Raw genomic sequence first — 13922 nt, 5'->3', positions numbered from 1 at the left:
AACAAAATATGCTATATATGCTTCAGTCGCCTTTGATCACGGAAAAGTTCTTAAGAAGCTTTTAAAAGATGTTTGTCATACTTGGTAAGCACAGTAATCCCCACTCAGAAGCAAATCATTGAGGTGGGGGGTGATTCTAGTAGCTATATGTATGTGAAAGTACAGGTTTCCTGTAACAAGTCCACAAAATTGTTCACTCCCAAAGAAAAAGTTAATAAAGGAGTATAAAGCTGTAGGCAGATTTTGATGCTGCAGAACAGGAAAGAAGAGACATGTACTGACTGAAGAAAGTCGTCTGTGCTGCTTCCCCCCCCGCCCTTGGTCACATTTACTACAAAAAGTTCTGTTCATAAATAGTTCCCAAATGGGAATAAGTGACCAGTGTCTCACACATTTATAACACTTATAATGATGGAGCACTAGATAGTTGCAGCTCCATCAGAAGGCATCACAGATGCAAGTTAAATGGATTTCTGCTATAGGACAGGCTATGCATTAAGACAATTTATGCTTTATTTACACAGCTCGCTCTCTCATCATATTCACCAGATCATTCTGTTCAACTGACAAACCATCACTCACTACAAATGCTGTAAAAAAAAAAAAAAAAAAGGAGGATCTTAAGAAGGTGATTGAAAGGAGACTGAACTACTCACCTAAAAGGTGCCACTAAGGCAGTCACTAGTTTTGCTAGCGCTGCTAGCTACCAACGGCAGTGTGAGTCATGGTTTGTTAGCCACAGCAGCACCTGAGCAGAGGCTTCAAGGCTGAAGGTGTGTGATCTACAATCAAAGCTGTACAGTGCTACACACAACCCTCAACACCCTACTTTTGGTCTCAGCCACATGCGGTAAGTAGTTGGAGAGCGCTCACCTGATACAGAACTACAAGGGAACAACACACAGCACTACCAACCTTGATTCCCGCCATTTTCCACCAGCCAGCCAGAAATGCGGATGATATCGTGCAGGACGCTCTCCGGGAGGTGCTCCAGAGACATCTCTTCCTGCATCTCCATTTCATCATCCCCGCTGATCAGGTCCAGGATGAGGATGGGTGGGACCGGCTTGGTGTGTCGTGTCATCAAGCTGCGGCTTGCCCCTCTCAAAGAGGGATTTCTGGCACACAACAGCAGAAGGACAGAAGCAGCACAGGGCTTCTGTAATCAGTCACTCACAAGTATTTCTGTATAAGAACGTACTTTCTGCAGCGTTTCTAACCACATGCTTCAAACTCCAACACCTGTAACTAAGAAACTTTTAAAGCAAATTAAATAAAAAAGGCTTGGGAGTTGCTCAGTTTTCAAGTGGGATTTAAACAGATCTCCCATTCCGTTCAAGCAGTTGAAGGACTGACAAGAGCTGCTCAGGAAGAGGTTCAATCAACTCCACCACACGTGCAAGATGCACTTTCAGAAGTCCTATGGCACAATGCGTAGAGAAAGCAAAACGCCACAAGCAGAAACGCTGCCGAGTGCAGACTTAAACAGAAGCCAAAACAATTGTTTCTTTAGCTGTGCCCAAACACCTTCTTTACAAGGCAGCAAGCAAGAGGGCAAGCAGCAGGGCTACATCTGTCCCTCTTACCCATGCCAGGTTCCAGACCCATGACCTACCATGCGGTTCAGCTCTGGGCTGTCTGGATTGTTGTCCTGGAAGTATTCCACCGCCTTCTGGATTTTGTCCATGCAATTCAAGTACTCCTCCAGCCTCCCAGTGGGGCTGAAAATAAAACCAAAAAGAAACAGAAGAAGCAAAGAAAGAAGGTATCAAGAAAGCACCAGATCAAACTCGGGATAAAAATAACAAGGAACATTTAAATTGCCTTTTCTGCAACTAGGAGGAGGTCATGGGATTCCCTTTTGCCTCCACTCAATAGCGCAGCAGAATACCCAATCCATGCAGCAAGTGCAGAAGTACTGATGATGGAGCAGCACACAACTCTCAGCCTTGCCATCCTTTCCCAGTCAGGCCCTGATGGGAAGGTAGAGGAAGCTGCACATCCCACCCCAGAGAAGGGCCATCACAGCACCTTCCCAGAGACTGAAAGCAGGCTCCAGAACAGTTCCGATTCATCCTGGATGCAGCGACAACATCAACAGGGCAGGAAGAACCTTTGGGAAAAGGGTGGAGGAAAGAAGAGAAGCCACCAATGCTCATCAGATTCATATGGCAGCATGTCTGCAAATCCTGGAAGAGACACCAGGGTCTGAGCAGACTTTGCCCTCTGGGGATTGCTGAAGGTCAAGTCAGGCAGCTTCATTGTGGACTGACAGTGGGAAAAGAGTGTGAGAAGGGTACAAGGAACATTATGATGAGTGTGTGGAGTCAGGTCCCCTACCAGAAGTTCAATAGGATGAAGCACCCCAGTAAGATCTAGCTGCTCAACTCACCCTTCCTTTATGATCTTCTCTGTGTCCTTAGCCACATGGGAGTAACTGATGACGTGATCCAAGCAGGACAGGGTGTTCTCCACGTTCTCCTGCAAGCGCTGCAGGTTCTCTGTCTGTTTATGGACAGGGATGATCGAGTTCTCCAGCTTCATCAAACGACTTTCAAAGGAGGAAAGAATAGAAACCTACACGCCAAGAGAGAAACAGAGAGCTGAGGACATCCTTCCACCTGGACCCATACAGTTGGACAGCAGTTAGAGCAGGGCAATCAGGGACCTTCAAGTCCCAGCTTCACTTTTTGGGCTCTGCTACTAATTTGCCATGGCTCCTAAAGCAGGCTGTTTAATCCCTCTATGTCCTAATTTGTATTAATAATCACAAAATAGATCACCTGCCATACAGAGACGGGCCAAGCTTGAATTAGATGTTTGTAAAGTGTGAAGCTAATGTTTCAAGACAGTACTAAGGAGGAGCAAAATTTTATTTGATAGCAGAAAACAAAACCACAGGAACTGCCTAGAGGTGCCCTAGGTAAAAAGAACAAAAACATAAACCGGCTGCCACTTTGCTCCATACCACTAACACCCAAATATGAGATGCACAACACGACGACACAGGACCAGTATAGCGAGAACCTTCTTTTCCATCATAGACATTTAGTTTTTAAAAGGGACTGCGATATTGCTTCTGAAAGGTGGAAAACCTCTTAGTAAGCTCATAAATGGAGCCTTAATGTCATCTTTTCCAGGCAAAAATGTAATTCTTTCAAGACTCACTCCTACGTTACGTTTTCCACACTTCTCTGGCAGTGCCTCTATGACCTTCTTGAAGCACTAAGCCCAAAACGGGACATAGTATACTAGCTGAGGGCTTAGGAGCAATTAGAGCATGGTTATTACTTTCTACCTCCTAAGCAGAACATTCCCAAAATAAAACTCCAAACGAGACCTGACTTTATGAAGCAACAACATGATGCTGTTGCACAAACTAGTCTGGGGTCTATTAATACCAATTCCCAAGAGAGAGGACAGACTCATTTGAGCCCTCATCTCCTCAGGAGAGAAGCTTAGGATTTAAACATTCATCAGTTTCCCACTTCGCCCAGCCACTGAAGTGTCAAACACAGATGCAGAGCAAGTGGTTCATTACTCTGCATTCCTCAGATAGGCACAATGACAGCCTTGAAAACAGATTGTCCTAAGAAAAAGTAAACCGAGGCCCAACATTAGGGCTGAACTTCAAGGACCTCCTTACCATGTTCTTTGTAAGCTGGTCACTCTTCTCAAGGCTCTCTTTGATAAAGGACAGGGTTTCTTCTTCCTGTCAGCAGGATGAAAAACTAGTCTTCAATTCTGAACACGGAGCATTTAAGTCACTACATGCTACACGTACGTTTTTACAAGTCCTGGTAAACACTGCAGCAAACAATGTTTGATCTGATGCTGACACCACATTTTAATATGCCACCTCTTCGCAGAAATCACAACAACTGACCCGAGGCGAGAGACGCATAACATAAGTGAGGGGTTTATGGATTACTCATTTCCCTCTAATATCCCAAGCCCATGAGCCTTAGCACACTGAAGTCACAGCACAATATAACATTAACACCTTTACCACAGAGGCACACTGGCACAAGACCACATTTGCCTGCCACAGCACAACACAGGTGTTGCACAGGCACCATCCAAATCCCCCACACAGCCGTGAACTCAAGCAGCCAATGCAAAGCAACCACCAAGGGCTGTTTTCAAGTCACCAAAGCCCAGAGATGGGGTGGGGGGGACGGACGGGACACAGCAACCTGCAAGGGCTGGCCCCACAGGCTGCACCTGAGGACCTGAAGGGAGAGCCCCCAGAAGCTACCAGGCCCTAAGAGCGGGGCCCCAGCCCCAAAGCGGGGGGCAAAAATACCTCCTGACCCTGAAAACTAAGGGCCCTCGGCCCTGAAGGGGACCTGGGGATGCTGACAGCCCGGAGCGGGGTGACCAGGCCCTTAGGGGGCCGCGGGACGCTCCCAGGCCCGGAGGGGGCCTCCGTGCCAGCTCCCAGGCCCATCTCCCAGGCAACGCGCTGGGGCTGCGGGCCCGGGACCAGGCCCCGGCCCCGGCCGGGCCCGCAGCAGGGCCCTAGCCCAGCCCTACCTGCTTGAGCTTGCCCTCGATCGCCCTCCTGCGGGCCGACACCTCCTCGGCGGGGATCATCCTGCCGCGGAGCGCCGGGGCCGCGCTCCACCGTTCAGTCCCACTGCAGACACCCTCTTCCGCCCTCCCGTCACTGCCGCGGCGCCATCTTGGGAGCGGCAAGACACATTGAGCATGCGCAGCACGACCAAGGGCCCTCTGGGGAGTGGTCTCCATTTAAGTAGGGGCCGGAAAGGCACCAGCCCTGAACGCGCATGCGCTGTTGTCCCAGAGGGGAAGAGGCGCATGCGCACTGCCCCTCGTGACGGGCAGTTTGGGAGTAGTGGGCAGCTGCGCCGCCATGTTGGAAGTGGTGTGGCGGGTGCCAGGGTGGCACCCCATTTCTGTCAGGGCAGGACTGGCTCCCCAGGCCCGCCATCCCCACTACGGCCTGGCCGAGTCGAGCTCCTCCAACCCCAGTATCACCGACGTCCCCACAGGACACGACGTCCTGACGGGGGTCCAAAGCCACCCAGCCTTCCCCCCTGCCAAGCTGTTGGGGCGGCCAGGCCCAGGGCCACTCTGCCTCACACCGTGAGGGGGAAACGAGGTGTGGAGGAAGATTACAGGGGTTTGAGCCCAGGGAAATTAAATTGTAGAGATTTGAGTATGAATTATGGAAATGTAGACATTTGCAGGAGTGCAGGTCACTCCACTCCCATCCAGCATCCATTTTCCAGAAAGAAAGGCTACCACCACAGGGAAGGTGCTGCCTTCTCCTGCGGCATAGGTGGGGATGGCCGGGTTTATCACACGCTGAGGCAGTTACGGGGCTCTGCAACCTCACAAACCACATCCAGCCTGGCACAGGGAGCTGCTTTTATCAGTACAGACAGTCCCAGCCTGCCGCCTCATGGTGCACCGAGGCAAGGCCCCTGCTGCGTGAAGGGACTGGTGTGTTCTCATCCATCTTCCCCTTGTCAAACCACCCCGGGCTCTGGAAAGGAGCTGAAACAGCCCGACTGGTCTCTTTTGTTCAACAACTTCAGTGTGTTTCATAACCCACCTTATCATGCTGCAAGCAGCTGTGACCGGGCTCTGGCTGCTGTGAGGGCCGATGCACAGCCAGGGCACTGTGTTTTCTGTGTGTGACATTGCCCAGCCATGACTGCCTGCCCGTGTTTTATGGGGACACCTGCTAGAGGGGATCTTGTCCTGTGGGTACAAGAGAGAAGAGCCCTGTCCAGGGTCAGCGCTCAGCATGTCTTGTGCTTTTCCCCGCTGGGCTGGTGTGATTGGGAAGGTTTCTTTTTCTCCGTGTACAGCAGAGCCATCTCTTTTTTTTATAGCAATCCATGCTTTTTCTGCTAACACTCATCCCCTCATTCAAAGAGCACCCAGGGCCAAAATGAAATCTCCCCTCTCTGAGCCTGGGGAACAATTGTGTGTGCTCCCCTGAATAGTGCTGTATATCTCCTGAAAACCCAGCAAAAATGTTCCCTCACCCCTTCATGGGATGACTGAGCCCTCAGAGCAAAGAAGGGGAGCTGGGATAGAGGCACCCAACCCATGTCGCCACTGCCAGCTAGGGTGCAAAGGGTGAATAAATATACAGAAAGTCAGTCTGCCAATAAATAGTGTAAAAACTACCAGAGTCTGTGCAAACGTGAGGTGCAACGGCACATCCAAGGGGAGGCAGCAGAAAAAACCTGGCTTGCTGGTCAAATGAAAAAAGTCAAAGCAGCAGAGGTTATTTCTGGTAAAATGAAAAAGAAAGGGTAGAAACACTGCAGTTTGAACACGTTAAAATACAGTGCAAAAGGGTGCAAAGCACACCTGGGATCTTTGGGTTGTAAATACCCCCCCAGCTCATTGCTGGCAGTTTCTCCAGAGTCCCTTTCCAGCCCCTTCTCCCACCATCCCAAGTGGCAGCACTGCCCCACAGCTGTGGGCACAGAGAGGTACCCACAGCCTGGCCCTGGCCAGCCTCGCACCCAGCCCCACATCCCTGAGCCAACCTGCCCTCCCCATGGGGCTCCCCGAACCTGCTGCCCCCAGACCCACCACCCCTCACCCTGCCTGCGCCGGCCGGGCTGGCAGCTGAGCGTGCGCTGCTTTTCTTCCCTGCCTTGGCAGAGCCCAACCGCTCCTCGGCGTAATTGGCCTCGCGAGGGCTTGGCTATTCCTGCAGTTTCTGTGCGGCTCCTCTCACCGCCCTGTACCCAAGAGGGCTCTGAAGCCACTTGTGTTTCTCAGGGCATCTACAGGGCCAGGTGGGGACATGGCACAAGCAGAGGGATAGCCCCAGGCACTGACACCATGTCACCCTCAAGAGCTCCCTGCAGGGGCAGGGAAGGATGCTCCAGGGGTTGGGAGCAGCTCCCAGGACTTGGGACCCCGGGCACAGCCACCCTTATGTCGCACAGGTGGGGTGTAACCATTGTCACGCATGTGGTGGTTTGTGCCTCAGTTTCTCCGCGGGGCATTGCTGTGCTGCCACGGAGAGGGGTGATAGCACCCATGTAGCAAGGCTGGGTGTGCAACCAGGGCTGGGCTGGTGAGATGTCCCCTACCTCCAGGGGAGAGGATCAGGCAGAGCCAGGCTGTGCTGGAGGGAAACAAAGAGGCAAAAGGGTTTTTTCTTCTCCATTTTTTTCTTTTATTTATTTATTTATTTATTTATTTATTTTGATAAATAACTTTCCATGGAAAAGGTTAAATTGCACACATATCGCTGCAGTTCTTCAGCATCGAGGCCCCGAAACAGGAAAATATAACAAAACCAACAAATAAAAAGGAGCATTGCCAATACAGATATAAACACCTACACTGACCCCCAAAGCCCCCCAAAGACATGGCCTTCACTCCCCAGCCCCGGGACACCGTCCCCAGCTGTGCGGTGGCATCCCAGGGCACTTCAGGTGCTGGCACCTGGGCAAAGCAGTGGCCCAGTCCCAGCTCTGCTGCTTGCGTGAGCTGAAGATGTTGGTTCTTAGCCTGTCCCACGCTTTACCGGGGGGATGCGGGACCTGCACTCCCACCTCCACGGCTCCAACCCTCTCCCCAAATTTGGGTGCAAATTACTCCAAGGGTAATTTATATAGTTTTTTAAAGGCTTGTTTATTGATTCTTACACTACAACTATACTCTCAATAAATTATATTGCTCACATTAAAGGTCCTAAGTGCTTTTGTAACCAAACAAGAAATTCTTTACAATCTTCCATTTTTCAGTAAGTCTAAGACATACAACTAAAACTACAGCTTCTACGTGGCACTCACAGTCTTTGGCCTGAGCTCCTGGATGGAGCCTGAATGTGGATTTCCTTCCTCCTTGGTCTCAGCTGGGAGCATTTGATGTGGAGCGACCCCATTGCCACCAGCTGATGGCCATGCCACAGTGTTTTCCTTACAGCTCCCCCAAAAACGCATTCTTAATCGGGGTCCTGCGTTGCCCTGGCAGCCACTCATAACCTGATGGATGAGCAAAAGAAGTGGAGAGCAACAGTCTCAGACCAAAAAAACAGAGAGGGGCTATGTCAGCTGGTGAAAGACAGAGAGGGTTTATGGTGGCCTAGACCCTTCAGCAACTGCAGCGAGAATTTTGGTTATAAAAAATACGAAAGCTCGTTCTGGGAGCACCTCGGTCCCTACTGCTCCTCTCCTGCCAGGGCCAGTTCCTGGATCTTTAACGAAACCTGTTGCTGCTGCTCCAGGAATCCTCCCTCGCCTGGTCTTGGTTTACAGAACAATGAACACAAGCCTTTAAAAACAGTGAAAATATAAAACAACTCTCAAACTGTATTTCCCCTATCCCCCCCACTATTAAGAAATTCTAGTGCTAAAAATATAGGTTTCTTTGAATAGATAATATATAATAGATTATATAAAAACATCTAAAGAGGCAGACTTGCTGAATTTATAAACCTTTTCTTCTTCCCTAGGCACAAGTCAGGAGGGAGGTTGAACTCGGAGAATCCAGAAGGGACCTCTATTTGCTTGCTAGCTAATTATCACACTATATCTACTAACTACCCTAGATAGAGAAAGGAAAGAGAGACAGAAATGGAGAGACGAAAGGGTGAGGAAATTGCACTTAATCTATAGAGTCCTAAGCCGCCAGGAATCACATGTCTTGGATGGAATTTAGCAGGTGCTCTCCTTTAGCCCTGAAGGAACAGATGTTGTGTCCATTTTCACGGAAAAAAAAAAAAAAAAAAAAAAAAAGGATAATTCACATTTCTTCCTTTAAAAGTAAAAAAAAAAGTAGTGTTCTATTTCTTCTCTCATGGACTAGAGACTTCTGATGTGTCCTTTAAAGATCTATCAAGCAGTTCCTGTGGTGGTGTTTTTTTCTCCCCCCGGTGTTTCTGTGAATAATCTTATGATGAAGCTGGTAAAAATCACTGTGGATGTCTCTGTCTCTAGAAAATCTTGTCCCTTCTAAGTCCCAGCAGCATGGGGGGAGCATCCTACTAAAGTCTGTGTGGGCTTGGAATGGCGACTGGCCTCTTATAAAAGGGACGTGAGACTGCTCCAGTCGCTCACATCCACTGGCAAAGAGGTATCGTTGAGGTCAAACAACTGATCTATGTTGATGCAGTTGGAGAGGAGATCGTCTGTCTCTTCATCCCAGGGATGCTGCAGGAAAGACGTGGCCATCAAGGTTTCGTCAAAGTCCAGGTTGTTCAGGCTGGGTTCAGTGAGGACCTGCTCCTGCCCCTGAGGACAGTCGACGTGGTGCCCTTGTACCGTCAAGTCCGGGTTGCGTGTTGCGGGGGGGCTTAGTGGAGGTGTGAACTCCAGATCCCCGAAAATGGAGAGGTCCCCACTCAGGTTGGTGTCTAAGATGGCCTCCCAGTCAAAGTCACCTTTCAGCGATCCCAGCTCGGTCTGCTCTTCCTGGGTCAGCAAGGCAGAGCTGGAAAGCCGCGACGCCTTGGCCGTTCGCTTGGGCAAGGGCTGCCTGCGCTTCTGGCCTGCTTTGCCATCCTCTGGATTCCGGTTCTCGTTGCCAGTGACTTTTTCAAATTCTTTCAGCAGCTGCTGCGACTCCGTGTTGACGTAGAGGATGCTATCGGTGGTGCAAGTTGAAGTGGCCGAGTTGGTGACGCACCGTACTTCTTGCTGGGCTCTTCCGGTGAAGGACGGGGGGATCTGCACTGGGGGCATCCTCCGCTTTTTGAAGGCACCGTTCTTGAGCTGGTCAGCATGTTGGGGGTCCAGCTTCCAAAACCCGCCTTTCCCCGGCTCGCCCTTCTCCCGGGGGACCTTGATGAAGCACTTGTTCAAGGAGAGGCTGTGCCGGATGGAGTTCTAGACCCAAAAGAGAAAAAAAAACAAGGCTGAATGCTTGTCTGCTACTGCAGCACCTACCTGTGTGGGAAGGCTGGTGGAAAAGCATGTTTTCAGCAAGGACCTTTGGGAAAAAGAAAGCAGAAATGGCAACGTCAAGACATCCCGGGCTTCTGCCCAGCAGAAGCTCCTCCGCCCCGCAGAAACTCCCCTGCCCCGCGTCACCAGCAGAGTTTTCTTGCCTCCTGTCTAATCCAGCCAGAGGTGGCAGGAGCCAAGGGGTTCAAGCTAGGACTTGCCAACCAACGGGAAGCTTTTGGGCAACTCTCCTTGGCTGTAAACGGCGGCCATGGGGCCTTGAATCATGCAGAGCACTGAGAGAAACCAGCCAGACTTGCTCTAGGCCTGGAGCTAAGCTGGAGGAGGTCGGGTCCTCCTTCATGGGTAAGGAGGAAGAGGAGGGTCTTTACACCAATGTGGCCACAGCTTCATTAAAAGTGGCAACACATGGCAGCACCGTGGGGGACGGCATCATCAGGGCCCTCCTTGCATCCCCCAGTTCATCTGCGCCTCTTGCTAGGAAAAATATTTGGCCAAAAACCAGGCAGCATGCCTCCCCACAGCCAGGCTGACACAAACCAGACAGGCAAAACCGCAGAGATACGTGGGCTGTCCCACCTCAGCCCTGTGTGTCCCCAGTGGTGCCTCCTGGCCCAGGGAAGCTCGGTGTGAAATCACTGCATCTTCATCAACCACCACTCAAACGAGCCGGGGGGAAAAAAAAAGGAAAAAAAAAAAAAAAAGAGGCGTTTCTGCTCCCGTCGAGCTGTTCTGAAACCCTGAATGTGCCTGGAGTGATGTGAATAATCAGAAAGGAAACTCAGTTATTGGGTAAATAACCCAGCGTTGGACTCCACAAAGCCAAGACTGTATTAAGAGATTGGATATGGTAGAGGGTTTTTTTTTTTAATGTTGCCTGGATATCTTTATGCTTATTCATCCATAATCTGTAGTGCCGAATAGGAAAAACAAGGCTTGAATGCTTAGAGCTGTTGAAAAACACGCATATGCGCGCGCACCCCCCCCCCCCCCCAAAACCCTCCTCTGGGCTGAAGCTCCTTGGGTGTGTTGGCTTTTCTCCAAAGCACTCAGCTCCCACAGGAATATATCCATCTCCCCCTGGAGTATGGGTGGCATGACCTTTCCAGGCTGTCTTCACGTACGGGAATCGGGATAGGGGATGAGAACACAGCCTCGAAAAGAAAGAAAGAAAGAGGAAGAAAAAAGGAAAGAAAAAAGGAAAGAAAGAAAGAAAGAGGAAGAAAAAAGGAAAGAAAGAAAGAGGAAGAAAGAAAGAAAGAAAGAAAGAAAGAAAGAAAGAAAGAAAGAAAGAAAGAAGAAAGAAGAAAGAAAGAAAGAAGAAAGAAAGAAATAGAAAGAAATAAGAAAGAAAGAAATAAGAAATAAATAAGAAAGAAAGAAAGAATGAAATAAGAAAGAAAGAAAGAAGAAAGGAAGAAATAAGAAAGAAAGAAATAAGAAAGAAAGAAAGAAGAAAGAAAGAAAGAAATAACAAAGAAAGAAATAAAAAAGTAGCAGGAACACAGATAGCCCTGCAAACAATCCAGGCTGTGGTAACTCTGAATTTACAGTTTAACGAAATTTTACAAGGGTCAGAGACTTGCAAGCTGAATTCTCTGCTCCCCATCTCCCCTCCCCATCCCAAACTTCATTCAGCCTGGGCTGCCCTCTGTTATTACCCGGCCGGTTAACATATTTATCATTCCTGCCTGCAACAATCCTGTAAAGCCCCTGCATCTCTGCAGAGAGTGATTGAAAACCTTCTTTCTTTTTTTAATAAATACATTTAATTAAAACCGTGGTGATTACCCAGCCGTGAGTTTGCAGGAGAAAGTCAACGGACTGGCACACAGCTCCTCCTCCCGCATTGCTCCCATAGGTCCCCCCAGCACAGGGGAGGCTGGGGGACCCAGGTGGCCCTGGAGAGGGACCGGAGGGTTTCCTTCCCCGTGATGGGCTTCAAGAGCCGCTGAAGACCCACCTGCCTGGGGAGAAGGTGGGCAACGCCTGGGCAGGGGCTTTGCAGAGGTTTTGCCTGGGTGAGCACCGCCGCCGGGATCACTGGCACACTGCGGATTTGGGCTGGGAATAACCCGAGCGGAGGGACGAGCCACCCAGGTCCCTCCTGCCCTGCCACATCCTAGAAAGCCTCACGTGCCAGAGGTCCCTTCGCGTGATGGAGGAGGGCGGCGAGCCAAGGTGGCTGTGAAAAGCCCCTGTGCTTCAGGTTGTCCCCAAAGCTGGTGAGCCTGGGGGCTGTCCCCTACCCCCTGGGGACATGCTTGTGCTAGCTGGGGACAGCAGCTCTATTTGACCTCACAGTGGAGGCTGTGGAAAGCCCTCCCCAGCCCTGCGGGGAGAGGGGACAAGACAAGAGGGCTCCAAATTGCCTACCTGCCAGGTGGGATCAGCATGTCGGAAGTAGCAGAAGTTGTCAGTAATCCACTGGTAGATGGCAGAAAGGGTGACTTTGGGCTTATTGCTGGCCTCCATCGCCATGCAGATGAGGGTGGCGTAGGAGTAGGGCGGCTTGACGTGCGGGTTGGTCTTGTAGTCGATGTCGTCCATGAGCTGAGGGTTCACGGCCATGGTGTTGTGCGCCGTCCTCGAGGTGCAGGAGGAGATGGGATTGCAGGGAGTGTGGGGGATGCCCATGCACGCTGGGTCGGCGGCCAGGGGCGAGCATGGGGCAGCAAAGCTGGGGATCCTCTGACAGTTGTGGGGGTCCTGGCCGCTGGGGCAGCAGGAGGACTTGCCCATGCTGGGGTTGGCAATTGAGAAGTCCTGCAGCCACATGAGGCTGGTCAGGCTGTCATCCAGGTCGTCCGCGTCCCCCATGCTGCCCTTCTGCCCTCTGCTCTTTCCAGCTGGCAGGCGGCTCAGCCACCCCTCAGCCATGCCTTGGCACGTCAGCAGCTCTTGGTTCACGGGATACATGTGAAGAGGAGGGAGGGGACGGGGCAGATCCTGCAATAAAAACAGGGAGAGGGTTGAGGGTCTCTGAGGCGCAGCCGCTCTGTAGCACCCTGGCAGGGTTGGACCTGGGTGGTCCCGGTGCCGCTGGGTGAGACCCATCCCCGGGGTGCTGTGCACCAGAGCCGCAGTGCCCCACTCCCCCAGGGTGCAAAATATCTTCCAGTTCCCCTCTGGCTATCGACTGCCCTGGCTTTCATCCTATTTCTGCTCCTCCCTTCACCTGCCACCCCGAAAACAAGCCGGCGGGGGCGAGCGCGGAGCCTCCCCAACACACCCTCGCTCAGAGCGAGCCGGGAGATTCAAGCTCCCGTTATCCCCAGGCTGGGGAGGCGGCGTCTGGCTTCGCTGCCGGGCTGTGATCCCGAAATCACCTTTCTCTGGGCGAGCAGAGCGCTCTCCAAGAGCGGCCGAGCGACGCGGAGCGCTGCGCCGACTGCGCCGGGGCGGTTCGGGCCGGGGGTTCCACGGGTGGAATGACGCCGAACTCAACAGTTGGCGCAGGGGGAGTGGGAGTAGAACGTTCTCTCTCGCTCCAGCGAAAGAAACTTTTCCCGCAAAAAGAAGGCTCGGGGCAGCCGCAGCTTGTTCAGACGCCTGAGCCCCAGTGCCACCACCCCCCGGCCCCTGCCCGCAGTGAGGGAGAGCCCAGAAACGCTGGGGCGGGCGGGGGGGGGGGTAACAATGACAAGAACAATGACAAGAACAATGACAATAAACGTCCTCCTCTGCAAACCCACCGCCCCTGACGGCGGCTTCGCCCGCACAGCCCGGCTGAGCCCTCGGCACTGCTAAAAGGGGCCAAAAAAAAAAAACCCCAACCCCAAAGCCCTGGGGGTGGCGGGGGGATTGGTGCTTTCCCCCCACCCCGGTGAGCGGTGGCCCCGCGCGGTGCCAGGCCCTGCCCGCCCGGCCGCCGTGATTTGCCGGCCATAAAAGCATTCAAACGGTGAGTTGCAGTTGTGCATTCACAGGTTTTCTCTTAGGTAAAGTAGTTTACAGCTGTCAGAAATATTTTGTGCGTGATCTATAATTCTATGACGACAGCTTTAGTTGTAC

At 51.7% G+C, this 13922-nt stretch overlaps 2 protein-coding genes across 2 annotated transcripts; both read right to left on the bottom strand.

Annotated features, from left to right (window-relative positions):
- Nucleotides 1–1015: 1015 nt before the first annotated feature.
- Nucleotides 1016–4620, bottom strand: LOC132317757 (exocyst complex component 7-like). Its single transcript, XM_059822924.1, has 5 exons — nucleotides 4537–4620; nucleotides 3647–3712; nucleotides 2393–2577; nucleotides 1616–1721; nucleotides 1016–1118 (listed from the first exon to the last, which is right to left on the bottom strand). Exons 1-5 carry the CDS (start codon nucleotides 4594–4596, stop codon nucleotides 1023–1025), a joined length of 513 nt encoding a protein of 170 aa, XP_059678907.1. The 5' UTR covers nucleotides 4597–4620; the 3' UTR covers nucleotides 1016–1022.
- A 4406-nt stretch (nucleotides 4621–9026) lies between these two features.
- Nucleotides 9027–12788, bottom strand: LOC132317715 (forkhead box protein J1-like). The gene is made up of 2 exons (XM_059822809.1): nucleotides 12285–12788; nucleotides 9027–9830 (listed from the first exon to the last, which is right to left on the bottom strand). The coding sequence occupies exons 1-2, from the start codon at nucleotides 12786–12788 to the stop codon at nucleotides 9027–9029; spliced, it is 1308 nt and encodes a 435-aa protein (XP_059678792.1).
- Nucleotides 12789–13922: the final 1134 nt, after the last annotated feature.

Source organism: Gavia stellata, chromosome 11 (genome assembly GCF_030936135.1).
Source record: "Gavia stellata isolate bGavSte3 chromosome 11, bGavSte3.hap2, whole genome shotgun sequence".
Taxonomy (NCBI): domain Eukaryota; kingdom Metazoa; phylum Chordata; class Aves; order Gaviiformes; family Gaviidae; genus Gavia; species Gavia stellata.
Note: the sequence above shows the minus strand (reverse complement) of the source record. Positions and strands in the feature narration are given on the sequence as shown.